This window comes from Cheilinus undulatus, linkage group 2 (genome assembly GCF_018320785.1).
Source record: "Cheilinus undulatus linkage group 2, ASM1832078v1, whole genome shotgun sequence".
Classification (NCBI taxonomy): Eukaryota; Metazoa; Chordata; class Actinopteri; order Labriformes; family Labridae; genus Cheilinus; species Cheilinus undulatus.
The window spans coordinates 39,835,862-39,860,046 of NC_054866.1; the positions used below are offsets into that span (position 1 = coordinate 39,835,862).

At 41.6% G+C, this 24,185-nt stretch overlaps 1 protein-coding gene across 4 annotated transcripts in view; it reads left to right on the top strand.

Moving 5' to 3' along the window:
- Nucleotides 1-24,185, top strand: part of robo1 (roundabout, axon guidance receptor, homolog 1 (Drosophila)) — a 350,443-nt gene that overhangs the window by 300,464 nt on the left and 25,794 nt on the right. For all 4 annotated transcript variants that reach the window (XM_041803292.1, XM_041803317.1, XM_041803300.1 and 1 more), the window contains 13 exons: nt 4,514-4,634; nt 7,660-7,798; nt 7,980-8,107; nt 12,885-12,893; nt 13,850-13,974; nt 14,207-14,378; nt 16,016-16,221; nt 19,236-19,317; nt 19,767-19,935; nt 20,025-20,191; nt 20,270-20,391; nt 22,015-22,246; nt 23,098-23,219. In XM_041803292.1, coding sequence (XP_041659226.1) covers nt 4,514-4,634; nt 7,660-7,798; nt 7,980-8,107; nt 12,885-12,893; nt 13,850-13,974; nt 14,207-14,378; nt 16,016-16,221; nt 19,236-19,317; nt 19,767-19,935; nt 20,025-20,191; nt 20,270-20,391; nt 22,015-22,246; nt 23,098-23,219 — 1,794 coding nt within the window. The remainder of the gene's footprint in view (nt 1-4,513; nt 4,635-7,659; nt 7,799-7,979; nt 8,108-12,884; nt 12,894-13,849; nt 13,975-14,206; nt 14,379-16,015; nt 16,222-19,235; nt 19,318-19,766; nt 19,936-20,024; nt 20,192-20,269; nt 20,392-22,014; nt 22,247-23,097; nt 23,220-24,185) is intronic.

The following is a 24,185-nucleotide window of genomic DNA, read 5'->3' on the forward strand; positions in this document are numbered from 1 at the left end:
AAGGAGGTTATGTGATCAGCAGGGTTTGTTAGTTTGTTTGTAAGTTTGTTAGCAACATAACTCAAAAAAGTTAAGGATGGATTTTGATGAAATTTTCAGGAAATGTCAGAAATGGCACAAGGAAGAACTGATTAGATTTTGGGAGTGATTTGGATCACCGTCTGGATCAAGGAATTTTTTAAAGGATTCTTTACTATTGGGAGATAGGGCTAATGGCAGAGGTCTGCGCTCTCTGAGTGCTTTTCGAGTTAAATGTAGTTTAGAACTAGAATTCAATTCTTAAAATGCACAATTCAAAGTTTGAGGAAGAACAAATCTACAAAGTCCAGTCTTTAAAACACAATTTAAAGCAGGGATTCCAAACGATTGTCCGGGGGCCAAGTGTGGCCAACACTCCATTTCTGATTAGCTCGCAGCAAATTCTAAAACTATAGCAAAATATGACACATTATAACATGAACCTTGTGCTCGACTCTATTGTATGTCTTAGTTTCAGCTCAAGGCGGTGCTACCATGCTAATTTTGCATACCAACATTTTGACGAACAGATATCTTGATTTATAATGTGCTGATTGGCTATGGCAGCAAATAGCAGCATCAGTAACATTTCAGGGGCAGAGCCAGTGGTAGCCAGGTCCGAAAAGGGCTCACTGAAATCTAATTGGCCTCTCAAATTCCAAAACTTCATTGTCTATTTGTCTTTAACAAGCATAAAGTGTAAAAGATTATGAATAAAGAAATAGGCCTTAGCTGATGTATGTCTGTTGGTTCGACTTAAAAACTCCGATGACTTATTTTATTGTACAGCCAATATTTACTACTGATATAGGCACATTTTTCTAACTACCATATCAGCTGTAAATAGTGGCAGAAATGTTCATATCTGCCAATACTGATAATTCACTTTACAAGCTAATATCTACAGATGCTGACATGATGTCAACAATATTGTGATGTTTGGCTTGTTACTCTGCTTCTCCTTAGTATCAGAGTTAAACATGCTGATGACTGCACTCAGAATGAGCTGTTGTCTGTCACATATCACTCTTCTACACTAACAGTGGCATTGCATTGCTTGTTTTGCCTTGTGTGTGCTACAACACAGCGCTGGTGATGATGATGTTGCAAAAATCCATTTTTTGGTAGAAATTTTACCAATGACGGGATTGATGCCAGTTTATCTCACCACTACCATCAGATATTAAAAAAAAACAAAAAACCAAAACAAATTGAAGACTTTGTTAGGTCTTAAATACTTCAGATACCTAAGAGCCAAATCATATTTTGGCTTCATATATGGGTCAAGATCAGTCCAACAAACATCTCAGTCAAAGAGGTAGAGAAGGACGTAAAGAGGTGAAGTGGTTTTGTGATTTAGGTCTGAGAGACCACGGATCAAGTATGATATCCTCTCCACATCTGCTTTTACATATACTTCAAGGGGAATTCAAACTATTACTGGTCTAACTGGCTTGATTTATGTTTTTGAAACGAATAGTGTTTTTCGATATACTGCATGCTGTAACGTGTTAAAGAAGAGGTACTTTAAGGACAAAGCAGCACTGTTTTATCTCAGTGTTAAACATGGCGTCTGTGCACATGGCCTTTCAAGTAATAATGTTTTAGCTCTGCTGAATGTAAAACACAAACTCACATACACACTTTTCTCTTGTTTATAAATCATCCCTTCTACCCCCCGCATTGTGGACTTATTCTTGCTTCTGTATGCTCGATTTTGTGCACTGAGGGGGAGAAATCCTTGGAGTAAACGATGTGAACACGGCTGCTGTAACACAGCCTGAATGACTCAGAGCTGTGTCCTTGTAGCCTGCAGCCATGTTGGGCCTTCTGAGGCGCTGAAAACAGGGTCTGGTGGATTTAACCGAGCTGCATGAACCAGCTGGTGTTGCTCACGGTAAACTTCCTGTCAAGCACAAAAGCATACTGGCTGAGTGTTCCCAAATGAGCACTTTTAAAGTAGCACTAAGTATGTGTAATCAACTGCACTGACAGATGGAAGTCTGGACGGTGTCCCGTGCACACCCATGCTTACAGATAAAGATGACTTAGAAATAGGGCAAATCATGGAGCGATGTCTGCTGTTTGTTTATGCTGAGTGAAAATAGGACTGTGCAGAGAGAAGCTGAGACTGGAATCTTTATAATGTGATGAACAGCTGAGCTCATCAAAGGGCCCCCTCGTCCTGCCTGCATTGTTGTGCTTGCTTCAGTTCATTCCTCCCACCATGCAACATGCTAGAACGTGCAGTCTCCTTGGTGATCGTTGGTGATCAGAGCAAGGTCCCAAACCACCTGCAGTGAGGATTTTTTCTCTCCGTGCGCCACTTTGCTGGGATGGGTCGCCTCGGCTTTGGTGGCTGCAGCGTAAAGAGGAGGGAGTGTACATCAGAGGGAGGCAATCACATCAGAGGGAACCCCTCTGTTTTTTCGATCTATTTCAGTTGGCTGTGTGTAAACACAAATGACATGCTGGGTACCATCTCGCGTTTATTCATGACTTCATGTGGGGCGGCTGTGAAGTTTCCCATTGAGCCATAAAAAGTGAGGCTGGTCTATTACCCTTAAGCTGCAGCTGGCCGCATTCCAATCCACTTTGCCAAACAGGTCTTTCAGGAATAACAAGTAAAAGATAAATAAACAGAAACAGGAGAGAGGCCAGTATTAAAACCTTGACCATTGTCTGCCTTGAGCAGGAGTCCGTCAGCAGCGTCATAAATGGCCAAAATGCAGCATTGTCCTGCTCCTTTTGTGCAATAGTTGTGGCTAATTATCAGCCTGGAAAATGAGCCACTGTGTGAATACCAACAGAGCGAGCTTTGAATGGGGCTTTTTTTCATTATCAGCAATGCCAAATGACATGAGACAAAAGGCGACAGGATAGAGCCATCTCCCTGTAATGCAGGGATAATGGTCAGACTGTCGGGGCTTTCAGCGGACTGTGTGCTCTGCTGTGCTGTGTGCAGAGGATATGCATGCAGAGAGAAAGAGAGCAAGCTGCTGCATTCATTTACTTTAGCCTGCTCTCAGAGTCCCTGCTGCTCTGGCACTCCAAATATGCCTGTGGAGAATGAGAAACTGCCACAGACCTATACACAGAGGTAAGAATATGGATAGAGTGGACGCGGCCTTAAGTGGATCCTCATGTCAAAGCCCTGTGGACCAACATATCACCCCCGCTTCTTTCTCGGCTGGATGGTCTGCCCTGACCTTGGGCCTTTGTGAGTGTCACAGTGTTTTAGCTGTTAAGCCTTTGCTCAAACAAACAGTAACATAATGATACTTCAAACCCCTCCAGCACCATGGGGTGCCCTAAATAAGCCAGGTTTCCACAGCCTCTTCAAGTGCCCCTTCCTCCTGAGTTACTATGAATATTAAACAAGGGCGAAGGGCTTAGGAATGCCTCAGTAGAGGGAGAATATGTCCGGTTGCAAAGGTCTCCCTCAAGAATCTTAACTTACTTTAAAAACTGAATCCATAAAGGCTGTTTCAAGTGTGTTTGTCATGTGCAAGTGATGAAAACTGGCATAGATTAACTGAGACATATCATAGCTTGCAAGTGAACACACATGTAAGAGAGGTTTAACATGTCAATCACAGGGAAAGCAGATTTTTGCAATATTGTGTGTCAAGTTCTCTGTCAGTGCCTCCCTAATGAGGGTATCGATTACACGCTTGCAGGTGGTGGTCCTGGTCTCACTGGCTGATGTGTGTATTTAAAACCTTAAGCTCCATCAAAGCGCAGAGATCATCGCTGCTCCATGCTATTGTCTGCCTCTGTGCTGACTGGCATGCTAGCGAGCTGGGAGAAGGGCTGAGGGGCTTGTGCTGGGGCCGGGGCTGCCTCTCTGACTGCCTGAGAACAAAGCACCTCCTTTGGCCTGTAATCAAAGCCCTGGGAAATAACAGACATGACATTCACCTGGACTAACACACGCTCATGCACTGCTGGGTGTGTGTGCTTCATTTGCTCTCATTTGCAGTTGTACACACACAGAGAAAAAAAATCCCAAAAAGCTATTCTTTCAAACAATCCCCACAATAATAGACAAAACTGTCCTGAAGCTCTGTGAGGCGACTGGGAAAGAGCTCACAGTCCTCCAGAACCTCAGGTGTTTCCTCAGGGATCTGCGGTCGTGTTGGATTTGGGAAGTGTTCTTTGGCTCGGCTTACCCTGAGGAGGAACAAGGGGACTGATAGTGGTTCAGAATTTAAGTGAGAGCTGAGTGGGAACAGCAAGAAATGGCTTGAGAGATAAAACCAGTCAGTCAAGCCCGAAAAGCATGGTTAAACACCAAGGCATTATGTGTTTTGACTTTTCATCATGGTGCTGTAATGCTGACTAAACTCCCACAAGAATTCTAATATGCAATCAGGAAATGTTTTGTAATATTTCAGCTGGTTTCTGTTTTCTCTCTAGGCCACAAGTGTCTGTAATGTTGCTGTTTTTCCCCTTTCTGTTTAGCCTCTCACCTCTTCTTCTTCTGTTCCTTCAGATACGTGGAGGGAAGCTGATGATCACAAACGCCAGGAAGAGCGACGCTGGGAAATACGTGTGCGTCGGCACAAACATGGTTGGAGAACGAGAGAGTGAAATAGCCGAACTCACAGTGCTTGGTAAATGATGCCTTTTTCTCCTTTAAAGTATGAGACTGCTGTCTTCATAGTGTCAGTCCACATGCACACACACAACACTTTATTTTGTTTCTCTGCAGTGAGAAACAGAATCCAGATGATAAGCTTTGATTTTCTCGCTCCCAAGGAGCTAAATGGTGTCACTGACCTTTATCAGACAGAGTGTGAGATGACCTCCAATCTCACACTTAACTATGAATCCCACACTGGCCCCCAGCGGCTTCGCTCCTCTGGCCAGCTGCACCCTATTTCACCACAAGTGACCTCTGACCACGACACTCTGCTGTGTACCAAGCAGAAAGCATGTCCAGACTTCTGATTGTATCCCCAGCTTTTGTACTTCCTCTACCTCTTCTCCTCACAGAGCTCTTATAATCCTTCAGAAAGACAGAAAACAAAGACATTTTACTCAAGATTACTCTACTTAAATGATTCCGCCAGTGCTGAATGAAGCCAATTCTTTTTGTGTTTGTGAACTTGAATGACTGTTTTAAAACTCCCTTGGGAAACTGTTGATGTGAAGTTTGGTGACATCAGTGGAAAAGGTGGTTAACAAATCTGATTACGAAACTTTTCTGCACATTAATTGGTCTTTTCCTACTTTCTTATACAGTGAAACTTATTACTAACTTTGAATCCTTACTCTGGAAATTGTTAAATGAGGCTGCTTCTTTATCTTGCTGTTGATGGCTGTATCTTAACACTTTCGATAATTTTAGGCAACAAAAATAATAAACAAAAAAAAAAACCCACACATTCTCATGCATTTTATCATATTTGCTTTTTAAGAGCATGAAAAGGCATTTCTATTAGTTTCAGTCTGCTCCTAAAAATCCTCTCAGGAGCTTTAACCCCAGATCTCTATTTAATCAGAAACCTGTTACAATTTTTTGGACAAGGCTGATGTGCATTCGTAAAGCATTATTAATAATATTATATGTCAAGAATTGACATGGCTGTAAGTGCTTTATTGACACATTAGTAAAAAGTTAACTCATCATTTATAACTAAGCATTTTTACCTTATTTCTGTGTCTTTTATAAACAAAAACTATAAGTGCTATAGTGATGGATTAGTAAAGCAATGGTAAATGCTTAACTTATCATTTATAATGCAGTATTAAGTAAGTGATGTGTTTCTATAAACACAGCTATAAATACTATATTTGGTAAAGTAAAGTGGTATGATAAGGGTTAGGGCAGTGGTTCCAAAAACTTTTTCTTCTGGGTCCCTGATTAGCAGTTTAAAACCCTTCTCTACCTTTTGCTGTGCACATCAATGCATACATGTCAAAAGAAAGGAGTTTGTCTCTCCACATGACCCAGCATGTTAAGAGTTAGACTCAAATATGACTCAAATATAACTTTGGCTATTTTAAGCAGTCGTGATGTCAAGTGAACAATCATTGGTAGCCCTACATTGTTCTGAGAGTTGTTTTACAAAATTGGCAATCCTTTTGCAGCAGTGCAAAATAGTGTTCATTGATTTTATATGGTCTTGTGGATATATCAATATAGCATTACTAGCTGTGTTTTATCAGGTTTATGCTAGTTTTAGATTTTTCATTATTTTCATGTTTATTTAGTTTTTATCTTTTTGTTTTAAATTTCACTTTAGTTTTAAAAGTTTTTTTGCTGGTTTGTGAGTTTAGTTTAGTTTAGTTTTTCTTCTTTTTTTTTCTTGCAAAAGTGGTTTATTATAGTTTAGTTTTTATTAGTTTTACTCTTTTTCAGCAATATGGGATACTTTCCAGGAGTGTGAGCCAAAAGAGTCAGAAAAAGTAAACAATGCTCCAGTGTCATTTAGCAGATATTTTTACCCATAGCAGCGTAGATCTTGGATAGATGTTCCAGGTATTAAAGACTTCGACCAAGAGCCCACACTGGATGCTCATTGTGCCATGACTGGGATTCAAACCCCCAATCTCCTGTAAACAGTACAAACCACTGAGCTATTCATGATCATAAGATTTTTAAAAACACACTCAAACTGGCTTCCATTCACTTTTTATTTTATTTGTTCAAATTTGATATTTGAATACAACTCAAGACCTAAAATTAACCATTTTCTGAAGTCTTCTTCAATAACTCTGGTAATTTTTATTTGATTTAATTCAATTTTAGTAGTTTTGTAAGCACAGAGTTAGGTTATAGTTAGTTTCCATTTTTGTGAACTTTAGTTTTATTTGGTTTCAGTTAACTAAAATGATTTTTACATTTTAGTTTTAGTTATTTAGTTATTTTGAGTTAACTCTGATAGCCTTGGTGTTTATAAATGGCTTACAAATGGATTGATGCTCTGAAGATGATGACTCAGGCTTTACTAATGCTTTTTTAATGCATCTTAAAGCATTTATTGCTCAGTTCATAATGATATTTAACAAATTAATAATCCATTATAAGTTTTTACTCCTGTTTTTTTATAATGCTAATAATAAAAGTTTGTAGTTATTATAAAGTGCTACTTATTCCCTTTTTTAAATAAATTAAAAATCACAAATTTTTAAAGTTCCCACGAGAGTCGGCAGTGGAAAGAGAGTTTGACTTTCTGGGTCTAGGTCTCTTTTAGTCTCCTGTCTTTAATTAGTTTAGTGTTTCGTCATGCTTAATTGTAACCATATTCAGGACCACAAAGCAGTGACTGTTTCCTGTTCTTAGGTTTTCTTGTGAAGCCTGTGTGCTGTCTAGTCTGGACAGTATTTTTAACTTATCTAATTGGATAATCATAAATTATCTGTAACCTCCTCACGTCATGTCTTTGTAGACAAACTAAATTATGGCTTCACATTATTTCATTATTTTATTCCAGGACACCTCACATGACCTCAGAGTGGAAAGCTAAACTTTTTCAAGATGTGTTTTTCCACTGGGTTTTGTTCAATTTTCAATTTAATTTCAAATGTAGCTCTAAAGCCGCATCTGAAGCACAAATCCAAGATTTATTGTTGGATTCAAAGCAGCAGCTTTAATGGCTTTAACTTAATTTGTGTGCTGTTTTATCCGTGCAGAGCGTCCCAGCTTTGTGCGGCGCCCGTCCAGCCAGGTGGTGTTAGTAGACCAAAGTGTGGAGTTCAGGTGCGAGGCACGAGGTGACCCAGTTCCCACCGTGCGCTGGAGGAAAGACGATGGTGACCTACCCAAAGGAAGGTATGACTCATAAACTGGTCTCCTTTCATCACATATAATACCTTCCTCCCTCACCTGCTCCCTGTCTTTTGTTTGAATCGGCTCACTTTTGTTCCAGGTATCAGCTGACGCATGTTGTATTCATTGAGTATGAAGTTAGTGTGTGTTTAACAGCATCTAATACATGAATGCTCTAATCCAGATATGAGATTCGTGAGGACCACACCCTGAAGATCCGTCGTCTGACCTCAGCAGATGTGGGCTCCTACAGCTGCGTGGCTGAGAACATGGTGGGCAAAGCGGAGGCATCGGCCACGCTCACCGTCCACGGTAAGACAGGATACTGTTAGAAGTCATAGCTTCACACTGTTCATTTCTAAGTGTTTCATTTACAGCTATTTCTAGATTAATTTTCATTCTGCAGCTTGATTCAAACACAGTTTAGCTGGGCCACATAGCAATAATAGCCTCCAGCTTTAGCACAACACGGTCATCACTTTCAACTTTTCTCTCTCAATTAGCTGATTGATTTCTAATAAAAAGAAATGCAGGAATCCATAACAGCTGTAGAGTTGTGCACATGGGAGCTCAACAGCAATCGATTTCATTTGCCCTACACAAGTGGCATTTCTCCAGAGGCCTGTCTCCCTCTGTGTTTTCAGACATACAGTACTATTTGGGAACCTATGGAATATCTGCGTCTCCAGTGGCCCTCTCCTTTGGACATCTTATTAACACAGTTGGAATATAAAGCAGTCGGTCACAGAGTGTGAACATTCAGAAAGGAACCATTGAAGGGGACTGGGGGTTGGGATCACCCCCAAACCCTCCTGAGAATCAGAGGAACACAGGGGCCATTTAACGCCAAACTAATGGGAATGTTGGGAGTCGGGTGAGGAAGAAGGGAGGGGATGGGAGATAGGGATTGGGTGGTAGGACAGTGGGTATGTTGGTCTTGGTGCTGGCTTACAACTGATGCAGAACGGGTTGGGAGTTGGGGGCGATTGTGGTGAGGAGGACAGAGGGGGAGAGAGGTTTCTGTGGTGAGGTCAGTCATATTAATGTCACTCCAAGCAGTCGCCACAGCTGAGATATAAAGAGACAAGGCAACCCTATTCCTCTGCCAACCCCCACCCACAAACGTAGATAGTTCATCCTCACTTGGCTACCCTTTGCAATTATTTCTTGATTTTCTCCACAACACAGCAATCTTTAGATTGGTTCTGAGAGCAAGATTAGGCACACCTGCCAATACACCCATCAATAAATCTGCCTCTCTTATTGCCTTTTTTCACTCTTTCTCTCCCCCTGATGAAGGCTTAGTTAATGAAAGGGAGCAGCATTGATGCACTGGTTCAATAAGCTGATCTTCTGGCGTAGAAACATATTTGAAATGCTAAAACCGTCCCTGTCCTCTGTGGAAATTAAATGTCTCAACCCTATACCAATTCCTTGTCGAAGACTCAAAGCAATGACTCTATATTCATACATTATGCCTTTAAATCCCCTATGTTCAAGATTTAGATGAGCATGAAATAAAGTTTAAAAAAAACAGTTGAATTGATTTCACTTAAGCAAAGAAAACTTCTGCCTTAGATTAAGGTCACACAGTTGATACTCTTCTCAAAATGTAGGTCTTAAAAGCAAAGAAAAAAAACAAATTATAGGAATTGAAGATGTAATCTCATGGTTATATATTGGACATTTGCCTCCAATCATTCAAGTTCCTAGAGCCATCTTCCATTCAGATCTCCAAGCTTCATCCAGACCCTTGCATGAGGAGGCCAGGCAAGCTGTGGGCACTGAGCAGTCCAGCTAATTAAAGACAAGCAGGCCACAGTCCCACGCCCGGAAATGACATGCTTCTAATTACAGATGAGGGCATAGTAAAGGAAAGAAAAGCCGACTAATTGTAGGTCTAAACCGGCCAAGGAAGTTAAACGATGTGTAGGTAGCAAGATGTCGCTTGACATAGCAGAGAAGACAACAGTGATGTGGGGGACAGAAGTTTAGTCTGTGGGTGCAGTGGACCCTGCTGTTGCCCTACATCAAGAGTTAAAGTATGGCAGGATTGCTAAACCGCTGCATAAGAATAACTGAGCAGCTGAAAAAAAATAACCAGTGGCACTGAGCGACTGGCAGAGAGCTCTAAACCACATAATGGGTAATCTGATACTCCAGGCAGAAATGAAATTAATGTAAATATTATCTGAAGTGAATGTCTTTTGCCAAACCAGCTGTGACGTATAAATGGACAATTAAGCAGATGGAAGTTAAAGTTAAAAACCTGACCTGCAAATCCTGATTATGACACATTTTTAAAGGTTGAATAAACAGTCTGCTAACAGGAAAAAAGCTCATCCTAATGAAAACATTCTAACATAGCAAACGTAGCTTAATTTGCTTTGTTAGCTGTGTAAGCTACGTAGATAACATAGCTAACATAGCTATGTAAGCTTTTTCTAAAGCTAGCTTAGCTACATTTGCTTATGTAGTAACGTCAACTACATAGCTAGTGTAGCTATTATAGCTTTGGCTAAACAAAGCTAAAGTGAGCTACTGTCTAACAACCTCAAAAACAGGTCTATTCATAACTTAATCCCAGTTTACACTTTTTTCTCTGTTTTATTTATGAACTGTTTCTTAATCTGTTAATTTTGCAATGTGTTTTTTTCATGAATGTAACTGCCAGAATTTGTTTATTAATAAATCTAAATTTAAAAAAGTCCCAAACTTGATATATGTTGGAAAATTACAGCATTTCTGTTCTGACAGAGATGGAGTCTCACTTAAACGGTCTGTGAGAGGGGCCATCAGAGTGCAGTCTGTGGTCAGACTGTCTTGAATCCAGTGGCAGTGAACTAAAAACAATTTAAAAAACACCTAGCTGTTGTATGAATGTAGTGAATGATCAACCTTTCCTTAATCAAATTCATATTTCAATTTGGCAGTCGTATTGAGAATGTAGTTAAAGCAAGACACACACTACTGAAATACCCTTAAAAGCAAATCCCAGTGGGAGCTGCACAGATCATAAGATGAATCCAGCTCTGTGTGGACAGAGGGAGAATTCACACCTTCACTGGTCTGAATGTCAGTGAACAATGTGGACTTTGTTGAAGTCGTGCCCCGGGCTGTTTTTCTTTCAGTGTGCTCTGCTCTCATTACCAACTTAATCCATGAATTATTGTCCTATACACATGTTAGATGGTCCACTACACCTCCTCTGGACTTATAAATATGTCAAGTAAAATACTTCATTGATTGATGGAAGGAACACATAATTGGCCAAGTCACAAGCTGTATTTATGGTTTTGTTGTAAAATCATTAATGTAAACCACATGAGAATGTCAGAGTGAGATGGGCTTTTCAGCTAGTATCACAGTGAGGGTGTGCATGCATGTGGGAGTGTGTTTTTAAGGCCCTAACAATCACACAAAGGCATTTTGATCTGGCTTTGCTGTGGTTAGATGATGTTTAGACTGTGTTTTGTTAATTACACCTTACCAGTGGACTTCCACTTCCACTATAGGAATGTAAATATTGTTTGAGACTGTTTTGGACAGAAGTTAAAAAACCAACTTGTTATTTTTTCTCAGCTGGTTGAGCTTTCCCCTAGCAGTGATTTATGTGCACAAAAGTCTTGAATAGAATGGTAGTCCCCAGAGCAGCGCTGCTAATAACCCATGTAAAGGGTCTGGATGGAGACTTGGAACCAGTGCCAAAAGAGAATGAAGGAGAGGAACTCTCTTGTCAGCAGCCTGTGTGCAATGATAAATATATGAGTCTGGTCGAGTGCCACATATAGAAATACAAGTTTTCTTTGCCTATCTCTCAATCAGCATTTAGTTAACCTCACTTGTGTGTTACTGACGGCCACGCTAAGTTGTTCATCAGTTAAAATCTCAGGGGCTCAGATAGACTTTCATATGCTACAGACCTCCCAGGGGGAACAGCTATTAGTCATGTTAAATCCTCTGCATGGAGTCTTGCTTTCGTGTTGATATTAGACCTGCTAACAGCAGCAAACCTAAAATCCTCATTAATTTCTCTGCTGTGCTCACAGCCTGCCTCCTATTGGGCTGGAGGCCACAGTGCTCAGTGTGCTTCCTCTGCTGCTCTGATCAGTTTATTGATAGCAATTCCCCTCTGCGCTGTAAGCTAGCAGAAAGCCCACAACAAAGTAGCCCGGTCAGATTTGAGACTCACCTCTCCCTCCAGTTCCACAACTGTGTGATCACAGCAGCCCGGTAGAGGTAGAGTTACCTCATTAAAGGTTTAGACACACATGAATGCATGACTGTAGGTGTTTGGATGGGGAGGGGAGAAGGGGGTACCTTCTCATGATTGTGTGCATCTGGAGGCTCACACACGGATAGTGGTGAGCGTCTTCTTCTGGGAGCGTTTGATGTGAGTCTTATCTGCATTTTAAAGGCCAGCAGGGGGAGGAGGGAGGGGCGGGTCATTACTCTGACTGACAGCGTTTATGTTTCCGTGGGAGCCGTTGAAGCAGACAGATTAGATAAGGTGAGTGATTGGTCGGGGGAGATTTATGGCCAAAGAGTGACAGTTAACATTCACCTTGTGGTTTTATGAACCTGGCTTACATTCGCAGGGCTATGTGTGATCCTCTGGGTGCTCTAAACCTCATTAAGGGTGCAAGGATGTTCACCTTCACACAACACCTAGACATAGACGGGGAAAAATAAAGCTGCTAAGGATTAAAGCATCTACTTTGTGTGTTTTACAGCTGCATGTGTGCATTTTTTTCATTTTATCCAACATTTTCCTGTCCTTAAACATGTCCTAAGTCTTAGAATGAATGTTAAATAAGATGTTCATTAGTATTTTCTTGTGTGCCTTTATAATATATTCCTATCCACCCATGGTAACTATCCTTCACTCTTGGCACCATGTGCTCCCTTGAGTTTGAGCCAAGAGTGAAATATGACATGTCTTCACATTCACAGAACAATAAAAACATAATTTTTTTGTACCCATGAACATCACATTATGTTCCTTATCTCTCCTCTTTGTGTCATGCTGTTTATTATTTATTTATTCATCCTTGGGTTTTTTGTTGTTGTGTTTTTGTTTCCTTTTTAGTCGTGTCTGGTAAGTTGAAATGTCACCCGTCACCTATTCACCGCCCTGACAGAGACAGGAAGCTGTCACAACCCCCCTCCATCCACCTCCCATCACTCCTCCACCCTCCAATCAGAACTCATGTTTCTGTTGTCACGGGCAACAGTGACACAAAGGACATTAATGGGTAAAAATATGCCCAGCTTGGGCTCTCCAAGGTAAAGCCGCATCATTTCATTCTATTATTTGCTCCTTTAATGCATTACCAAACACCCCATCTTATTCAGGGACAAATTATGTCTGTATTTCAAATGACAGTTTCCAGATTGCTTTTCTCTGTTTATCACACAGCCCCTGTATAAAAGAATTAAAATGCTAGCAGATTTATGATTTTTAAGAACATATCAAAAATCCTTTTAAAGTTAAGGTGGCTTGCTTCTTGACCTTTACATTCAGGATGTCTCCTCACATTGATGCCTGTTAGACAAACCAGCCCAGTGCCACTGTAAAGCCGCAGAGATGACATTGGGAAACAACACCACACTTAGTCTGAAATGGAATTTGTCATTAAGATGCATGGATACAGCTTTCTGGTTCAGGCCTGCACTATTGGAGGGTGTCAGCATGGACAGATGGCTCAAATTTATTCCCCATTTCCATGTAAATTTTAATGGCTCATGCCCTTGCCCATGCAAATGAGGGGGCAGGGTAGTAACCCTTGTTTTTTCTATTCATTAAATCCATAATATGCTTGCATTTTGAATTTGATTATCACTCTGTTTAATCTGCAATGCCCACGCCATGCAAAGTTCTGAAAACTAGCCTGATTCCTGTGAATACAGGCACCACAGCTGTATTCAAATCTCTTTTGTCACTTATTCAAATAACCCAGACCACATCTAACTTTAATATTATGATTCCCACAGTAACAAACTATGGCATGTTTGTCTATTCAATGGCTAACCGTTCTCATGGCTGTCCTCCAGTGCCCCCGGCATTTGTGGTAAGACCAAGAAACCAGGTGGTTGGCGTTGGCAGAACTGTCACCTTCCAGTGCGAAGCCACTGGAAATCCACAGCCAGCCATTTTTTGGCAGCGGGAAGGCAGTCAGGTAAACAAAATAAGCTGGAATAAAGGTTTTCATTTTAAAATCCTTTTTATCCATTTGGAAAGCATGCTAGCATTCTCATCCAAAGCCTTGGAAAGAACTATTTTGTGGGGAAGTGTTTCCTTGAAAAGGCTTTTGTGTCCAAGTTAAGTCTTTAACCTTTCAAATAAACTTTCCCCGCCAAATGCCATTTTGTTTATGTCTGATTTACATTACATACTTTCCTCCCCCACAGAACCTGCTCTTCTCCTACCAGCCTCCTCAGCCGTCCAGTCGGTTTTCAGTATCACAGACTGGGGATCTGACCATCACTGATGCCGAACGCTCAGACGTGGGATACTACAGCTGCCAGGCCCTCAACATTGCTGGAAGTGTCATCACCAAGGCTCTGCTAGAGGTCACTGATGGTAAGAAACCTTTAACACACAGTGCCTGCATGGAGACAAACCTCAGAGGGAATTAGGGGAACACTGAAGAGAACGCTTGATTGGATGAATGTTGGTATCTCAGATAATCTTTGGCTCAGGAGGATAATTCTGTTCATCTGAAGGGCTGTGGTCATGCTACAGAGCGTATTAATATCCAAAAGAAGGCTTGTGAGGTTTGGTCTGGCCTGTTCAGTGTGTTCCTGTCAGAGGTGGAGACTCACTGGTGCCTGTGCACCCAGACCGTGGCTCAAGATTGGTATTCCATGGCTGGCTTGCTGCTGTCTACCATTGAAGACTGTGGCTGTGTGGTGAGGTCTGGATAGGGTCCTCTAATTACCCTGCTAGCCAATCCCCTGTTAGGCTGGTGGACCAACCTTGGCTTCATTTCCAGCATTCCCACAGAGATTTGGCCGGCTATTATTTCGTCTCCGGCACACCTAGATTCATCCCTTCACTTACAGAATGTCCTTTTTCATTTTAGGCCTACGATGGTATGCCCCATCTCCCTATCTGCTTCTCTCTCTCTCTCCGGTTCTGTCATGCTCTCTGGATAATAATAACAGTTATTAAAGTGAGCAGCCTGCTCCGAGGCCACCACTTCTCTGCAGGCAGATCTGGTAATTACAGGTCATGCTGACAATGTTTTAGTAATTGCACCATCTCCTGCACAAAAGCAAAGACAAAGAAGCCTTGAGATTACACCACAGCATGCGTCTGAGGAATTACCCACACATACATACATACATCATTATGTGTTGCCTTTACTCTTTTTTTAGCCATTAATGTGATTGCGCCTCACTGAATGGAAGTTGCTAGTAAATCAGTGGGGCCAGCAGCGATGGTCATCAATAGTGCTATGAATGATAATAATAATCAGAGGGAGGCAGACAACCTATAGCGCGGACATGACGGATCACACCACAGTGGTGACAAAATAAAATGAAAAAATTATCGGGTGCATGTAATTAAAGTCTCTCTTCTCCCTTTGTCTCGTGTTCCTCTCTTTTGTCTGCCTTACAGCCTTTCTCTTTCTGTCAAATACATGCCTTCCCCCTCCGTCTTTGTTGTTTTTATGTTTACTGCTTGAACACCCAGGGTTCACAGGCAGGGAGGAGAAGTTTAAAAGTCCTCATGCTAATAACATTGTCTGTTCAGGCTAGATGTTGTTTTGGGGCATTTTTCTTGCTTGTTTTGTGTTTTACAGCTAGGGGGGAGTTAAGCAAAGGAGGGGATTTTTGGCGGGGAGTGCGCGTAAATGGGCAGTGCCAGGCGTCTGGTGGAGCTGAAGTGAGAAGACTGAAGTATCTGAGGCTGTTTCATTTTAATTGCACTGCTTGTATTTGGCGGAGTCCGACTCCTGCTGCTGAATGATTAGAAAATTGTTTCCAGTTCTTAAAAATTGGATTTAATTCCTCTCCTACTTGCCTTGCAGTTTTTACATGCTTATATTACATCATCAGATTCCCACCATGTTCTGCCTTTTGTGCGTTTTCTCACTCAAGCTGGATATAATTGTCTGGATCCACTCTTCCTTCTGTCACTTTTTAAAACACATGAACACCCAATTTTCCTCTTTCCACCTCTCCACATAATTGCTTCTTCCCATCCTTCCACAGTGGTGTCCGACCGCCCACCACCAGTTATCCGACAAGGCCCCACCAATCAGACGGTAGCTGTGGACGGTACAGTGGTGCTCAACTGTGTGGCATCAGGAAATCCTGCCCCCACCATCTTGTGGAGGAAGGATGGTGTTTTAGTGTCCACACATGACTCCAGGGTCAAACAGCTGGATACGGGTGCATTGCAGATACGCTATGCAAAGGTAAGGACCTTATAAACATATTGGGATCCCTTATGAACATCAAACAAGTCAACACTTCTTTGTGGCTCAGCATTTCAACAATAAAGGATTAAACTTTCCTCGAATTTCTATGTTTATATGAAAATATAATTATGTTTTTAATCAAGTCTTTCTGTTAGGCTTCCTTTAATGTCTAAATTCACTCCAGTAAACTTCAAAGCTGTCCGTATCACATCCGTAATGTGCCTAGTGAACCCCCGCTGGTTGGTAAATAAAGCATATGTTCCTTGCCAGCAGCCATCCCTCAGTGCACTGTCAGTCAGTTGTCGCGGGTTTGAAACGAAGTCTGTGAAGTCGAACAGTCTGCAGTTTCTGTCAGTCAGCGAGCACAGTGGTGTTCCGTGTGTTATTTTGCATGTGAGCATCCGTGTGTGCGTGTTATTTCGAACACAAGCACATGAAGAGACGAGTAAGGGGGTGCTGACGTGTCTTCCAGATGGAGGCGTCACGGGGTCAGAAGTCACGTCAGTTTGCGGTGTGCTGATGAATGCTGCTGTGTCTTGTGGTGACAGGATCGCGGTGCGAACGGGCCGCCGGTGTGAAGCAGGCAGGAGGGGATGTGTCTGAGCCCCTCTCCCCTCCCGCTGTAATCGTGTAAACTCTTACATTAATGAACTTGTCATTTCTCCTTGACAACATTTTAATGAAGACAATTTTGATACGTGAGGTGAATTATTTTGTTCATGTGGTCGTGTGGTTCATTCTAAGTGGGTTTCAACTAAAATGTTCTTTTCCGACAGAAAAAAATCAGCCTGTGAGAGTTAGAGATAGATGTTCAAACTTCCTTAATTAAATGATTTATATCTGTTTTTCTCTATTCTGTTCACACACTACCAAAGTAGCTTTTAGCGAACTTTACATGCATTAAAAAGCACAACAGAATTATCTGTCTCATTCACTTTAGCTTTAAACAGAGCAGACATCTTTAAAATCACAGCTGTGAGAACATATGCCTTATGAATTTGGCAAAAGGGGATGTTTTGTTTATAATTTCATTAGATAGCTGAATATTTCAAAACATGTCAACTGCTTTCAATTAGATTAGGAGGAAATTTGGGCCATGAGCCAGGAAACTAATTATTTGTGTTTGGGATTGATCCAACATCGAGTTGTCTATCAGAGTATTCTATAAAAGGAAAGCCCTTTTCCCCAAACTCTTTTCCTATAAGCTAGTGCACAGGAAAAAAAATCTGGCACATGGATTTTTCTTTTTCTGTGTGTTTTGAAGCAGGTCCAGATCAAATTCAGATTTTATTTCCATTATCTAACAAAAATGTGGATAGATTTTATTTAATCTCCCAGTGTTTTCCACTGTTGTTTTTTCTGTATTAAATTGCAACTTTAAAACCCTAATTCCGAAAATATTGGGACATTGTGTAAAATATGAATAAACTCACAATCTTTGTCAACCTATATTTTATCAAATACACCACAAGGTCAAGATATTCATTGTTTAAACTTACAACCTTTATTTTTCAAACATGCACACATTTTAAATTGGATGCCTGTGACACATTCCAAAAAAAGTTGGGACAGGAGCACATCTCCCACTGTGTTTCATCTCTTTTTCTTCTAACATCACTCTAAAAGCATCTGGAGTATACTTCTTAGCATTCTTGCCTGGTGTATAAATAAAGTTGCTCAACAGTGCAGGATTTTCTTTAGGGTATTTTGCACTTCATAATGTACCATACATTTCAATCGAAGACAGGTCAGGACTACATGCAGGCCAGTCTAGCACCAAACTATGAAGCCATGCTGTCAGAACTCATACAGATTGTGGCTTAGTTTTGTCTTTTAGAAATAAGTAGGGATGCCCCTGTTAGAAGCATATGCTGCTCTAAAACCTGCATGTACCTCTCAATATTAATGGTGCCTATGCTATGGGCACTGTTACACCCCACATTGTCACAGGTGCTAGCTGAAGGTTGGGTGGTCCTTTTCCTCTTTAGACCAGAGGGCTTGACAGCGATTATTTTCAAAAACAATCTGAAATGAACTCATTGGACCAAAAGCACACTATTTCACTTTAAGTCAGTCCATCTTGGATCAGAGAAGTCGGCGGTGTTTCTGGGTATAAATGGATTTCGTTTTACATGATAGAGTCCTGACTTACATTTTTATATGCAGTGACATCCTGGAATTGGAATTTCCCCTTGCAGGACTAATATCTTATCTTATCTTGTCTTGTACTGTGTTAAATGCAATGTTTTTCTTGAGTGTTCCTGTAATTTTCATCACAGATATATGTCAGTTTTGTAGTCGTGCCATGTGTTGATTTTTGGCGCTTTCCTTTGCATGCAGAGAATGATGTGGAATGTTCCAGGATTCCACACATTTCCCAGCATTTTCATGCCCCTGTCTGAACTTTTTTAATGTGTTACATTCATCTAATTCAGAATGTGAGCATATTTAGTAAAAAAAAAAACAGTATGAACATGTGTTATTGTGCAATATTGGATTGTTTTAATTCACATTTTATACAGTGTCCCAGCTTTTCCAGAATTTGGGTTTCCAATTCAAATTTACTTATGCTTTCATACATGTGTAATTACAAGCATATGAGTTATCAAGGTTCAACCATACATATTCAGCACAGATGAGTAGCACATCTGTTGCACAGAGCACTCACTACCATGTTCTGCACTCAGGGGGAGGGTAAAGAGACAGAAAGGTCTCCAATTAGTCCGTGATCCTGTGAAAATCTTTTCCATTTGACTAGGAATGCTCTGCCACTTGGCCTTTCCAGCTGCTTTCCCCCAGTTTCTGCTCTAAAAGCGATGATATTGAGATTATCAGGCAATGACAGCTGCTTGCTACGGACTCTGCTAGAATGTCAATAAGCAGAGCAGTGATTTGGAGAAGAGATAACAAGAGGCAGAAATATGGAACAAGACTACTACCACTTGCAGAAAGTGTGCCACAGAGTTAGATCATTTCCATTTATCCAAATGATCTCCACTCTACTCCTGCAGCTCGGTGACACTGGCACGTACACCTGCATCGCCTCCACGCCCAGCGGAGAGGCCTCATGGAAAGCTTTCTTGGAAGTCCATGGTGAGCTAACTGTGTGGTTTTATGTCCACCAGTAGGTTTTTTTTCCCTTATGCTCTGCTTTGTGAAAGAATCAGTCAAATAAGGAAAGGTCTTACTGAGTATTGACAATGTTTGCATGCATTTCTTTAAAAAGAAATACCAAAAAACCTACAATCCTCTTTATTACCTTCACCAAGGAGGTTATGTGATCGGCTGGGTTTGTTAGTTTGTTAGTTAGTTTGTTTGTTGGCAACATAACTCAAAAGGTTATTGACAGATTTTGATGAAATTTTTAGGAAATGTCAGAAATGGCATAAGGAAGAACTGATTAGATTTTGGGAGTGATCCGGATCACTGTCTGGATCCAGGAACTTTTTTAAGGATTCTGTACTATTGGGAGATAGGGCTAATGGCAGAGGTCTGCGCTCTCCAAGTGCTTTTCTATATTCCTTCTGTCTGTCTACTTTCAGAGTTTGGAGTCCAAGTCCAACCAAACAGACCCACTGACCCAAACCTGATCCCCAGTGCTCCCTCCAAACCTGAGGTCACCGATGTCACCCGCACCTCTGTCACCCTCTCCTGGAAACCCAACCTCAATGCAGGAGCCACCCCCACCTCCTATATCATAGAGGCCTTCAGGTAAATCTAAACAGCAGCATGATAAATGAATGAAATCACTGCAAGGCCTTAAGAAAAACTTTTTAATTCTCTCTGTTGTGTGTCCACAGTCATGCATCAGGGAGCAGCTGGCAGACCTTGGCAGAGCATGTGAAAACAGAGTCATTTGTACTGAAGGGCTTGAAGCCCAGCGCAGTCTACCTCTTCTTAGTCCGGGCAGCCAACGCCTACGGGCTTAGTGATCCCAGTCCTATCACTGATGCTGTGAAAACACAAGGTGAGGATGGCCTCTTTGCTCAATTTTTGATATTTTTAGACAAGCTCTTTGATTCTTCATGTCTGCTTTGGCCTGCAGATATCCCTCCTACCAGTCAGGGTGTGGACCATCGTCAGATTCAAAGGGAGCTGGGAGAGGTGGTCATCCACCTGCACAACCCCACAATTCTCTCCTCCTCTTCTGTCAGGGTGCAGTGGACAGTGAGTAGTGTATCTCTTCAAATGCTTTTTTCATTAGTTGCTTTCTTAGCACAGCTGCAGACTGCTACAGTTTGCCATATGGATCATTAGTAATCTTGGCCACCAGAGCTCCAAGGTTAGCTTAGCGATACGCCTATGGTCAATTTGTCAGGCCACTCAGCCAAGCTAATGCGCTAACGTCCTAGCACCCTACAGAGGAAGGACACTGCAGTGAGCAGCCCTGGAACACAGTCCAAGTCTTCTTAGTGTCCATCTGGCATGAGCCTGAACTGGTCGACTGGCCAGAGACCAAAAAATCTGCAGCTTCACCCACAGTGGACGGCTCATCCGCCCTGAAAGTCAAGACTACAGATCCCAGCATTCTGCAGGCCAAGTAGTACCATACAGCAGTGTGTGGCGTGCCAGCCTGTGCCCTCTCAGATTAAAAACACTTGCTGGCTGTTAAAATAATGCAAGTGAGAAGGAAGAGGCGGCCAACTCATGCTCTTAAGTGGAAATGGCTTACAGATGTTAGATTGGATAGGTAGAAGAGGGAGAAGTACAACTGGAAGCTTAAAGTGCCTTTTTTGCTGATAAAAACAGGAAATGAGGCACAAATAGTCACCTACAATTGATTGCCTTTTGTATATTCTTAGGATAGTAGACAATACAGCTAATTTCCGGGGGGGGGGCTACTTCATACTGTAGATATTAGTCCCAGTTTTACCTTTTGACACACAGCCACCCCTACATTCCCAGGTATTATGAAGTGCCAGAGTGAGTGATGAATGGGTCTGAGGAAATGTGAAAAGGATACTGACATGTCAAGACTGATTTAAAAACATTACTGCCCAGTTACTCTGTCTCCTTGGAATGTGCCAGAAAAAAACGCAACACGAGGGGACAGCCGGTATAGTTTCCTTGTTCTTTGGGGTTTTAAATCTATTCTCAGTGTGGAGTGTCTTGGTTTTACATTTTCCTTTGTACAGTGGTAAATGGTTGCACAGTTTTCAGGCTAATGAAGAACACCTGAGCCGGCAGCGTGTTTTACAGGCGAGGGATAAAGAAATCACTAAAATCTTTACAAGCCAGGGCTGCTTGCCTTCCACAGGGACTCGTAGGGATATTAGCATACTAGTTATTCTTTTTCTCCAACCAGTGCGGCTTTAACAAACCCTTTCCTGTACCATCTATCCTCTTTTTGTTGCTAAATCACAAGCCTTGTAACTTTTTGTATTCTAGACTTTTAGTACCCTGAATAAAGATTCTCTTCCCCCCTCTCACCAGTCAGTACGCTGGAGAGCAGGACAGGATGAGACAGGCTGCTCTGGGAGCCTGGGCCCTATTTAACCAGCTCCAGACTTAGAGGAACCTCTGGCCAATGACCTCATACTGTGGTTTGCACAAATCGCTGCTGTTCCAAATGGCGCATAGAAAGGCAGAGAGATGTAGATGTGGATGGTTAAATGAAGAGGTGATGTGATGAGTTAGCACCCCATTCCATTCAGCACTGGCTGCACCAGTTGCATGAATCCATGGCCATTCAGTGATGCCTCAGCATAGCACATTAGTGTATGATTTTCCACTGTAAAGCAGCTAATCAAGTCAAGCTGACACCATCTTTGTTCTCTTCTATTCACTTAGGCAGAGCAGCAGTCGCAGTACATCCAGGGCTACAAGGTGATGTACAGGCCTTCTCCTGAAGGGTCACAGAGGAGCGAGTGGGCTGTGTTTGAAGTCCGCACCCCTGGGGAGGACAGCGCTGTTGTGCCACAGCTCCGCAAGGGAGTCACGTATGAATTCAAAGTCCGCCCCTTCTTCAACGAATTCCAGGGAACAGACAGCGATGTCAAAATTGGCAAGACGCTGGAGGAAGGTGGGGGATGTTCCTGTGTGCGAGCTCACTTTGGTGCATGCATGTTTTCATGTTTACACAGTTTTATATGCACAGCTTGCATGTGTGAAAGCATATAACAGCTGTTCACAGCAGGCAGGGAGAGCAGGATTATGTTCTGTTCAAATGCGGTGTATTCAAGCATGCTAGGCTGGATGTTCGGCTCTTTAAAAGGCCCTATGGATGAACACTCGAGTGCAAGTGTTAAACTGATTTCTCAAAGGGCGTGGCTGTGGCATTCTCATGAGGTTTGGTTGAAACCCAACTGCAAATTTTAATTTGTAGTGAACAGTGAGGAGAAATGTGAGAGCAGAGTGTTTACAGCAGAGTGTGTGGGAGTGTTTTGATATTTTTCTGCTGGATTCTTTCTTCCCAATTTTGTCGATAATTGTTTTTTGGGCTTGAACATCATGTTTGCTCTCCAGCAAGCAGAGAGAGAAGCTATTTTAAAATGCACATTCACGCTGTGATTAAGTCTTTTATGTTGCATTCATAATTATTTTAGTCTAATTACTGCTGGACCACAGGTTGGCTTTTATACACCACCGTACACCCCAGCATCATAACTGTTTTGTGAAACACTTGCTAGCTTTTATTTACCCACATGAGTGCTTGTACAAAGCAAACACAGTTTCAGGATAAAAGCATCCTAATTTTCATGATTAGTCCTTTGTTCTCTACTTGGCTTCAGTCTCATGCAGAGATAAAGAACCGCGTCTGACAGCTAAATGTGATGAGAGGAGACAGGAAGAGACTGCATGCAGTTATGGCAAAAAAAAAAATCACATATGAAGGTGTGTTTTTTTTTTTTAATCTTTTGTCTACACCCTCAGCACCCAGCGCCCCTCCCCGTGAGGTTACAGTGACAGAGAGCGGGGACAATGGGACCGCCATCCTGGTCTCCTGGCAACCCCCTCCAGAAGAGGAGCAGAATGGGGTGGTCCAGGAGTACAAGGTAACACACAAAAACGACTCAGCCTCTCCTCAGGTCTGAGCGATTGGGAGTTTTAATATAAAGACACCAAAGGAGACATAAACAGGGATGCAGATAGCACAGGACGAGACAATGCACTGACATGGAAAGGTAATGAATTCCTGGTTGAGGCGCACCTTTGTACGCTCCTCCTCTGTGTAATGACAGAGACTCAGACATAGGGGAGGAGAGGAGGCAAAGCACAGGGAATGGTGGGAACTGTTATGAAACAGTGCCATCTAGTGGGCATGGTAGAATCACACATCCCATAGTTTACAGAGGTGAATGAAGGATCATAAAACAAAATTTTTGCCATAAATATTAAAAGCTTTGCCTTTTTTATCCCTTCATAGTTGTTAAGTGGTGATTAAAGATAAATGCACATTTAGTGGAGATAAATGTTTGACCTGCCATAACAGATTGTGCAGGTATTAAGAGTTTGTTTATACAAATAAACATGCAAAAAAATAAATATTTACAGCCATATAAATCTTAACTATAGAGGAGATTTTAAATGATTTAATAAGCACATCTTTATAAAGGCAGGCAATGGGGTGTGTTATGGAGCAAGCTATAACAATAATGACCAAGGACAAACCAATGAAGAGACAGACCTTTATTATAATTCCAGTCATATTTCAGGTCCAAGCCTGTGCGAATACATCCTTCAACCAGGCCTGCTCACAGAATTTGCTGGATCCCTGAAAAACTTAGAAAATGGGCCTACCTTAGTTGTGATTTATTGATGATATTTATGTGTTTGATCGTGCTGATATTTTTTTTTCATTGTTTTTATAAAAACACATTTACAGTAAGACATCAGCTATCTCATTACAACTTGTCATGAAATATACATTACTTCACATCTTGCTGAGTTATGTGTTTTTTTTTTTTTGTTTTGTTTTTACCAACACAAAAGAAATCCATCTTCTAGCAGTATTGCTCAAC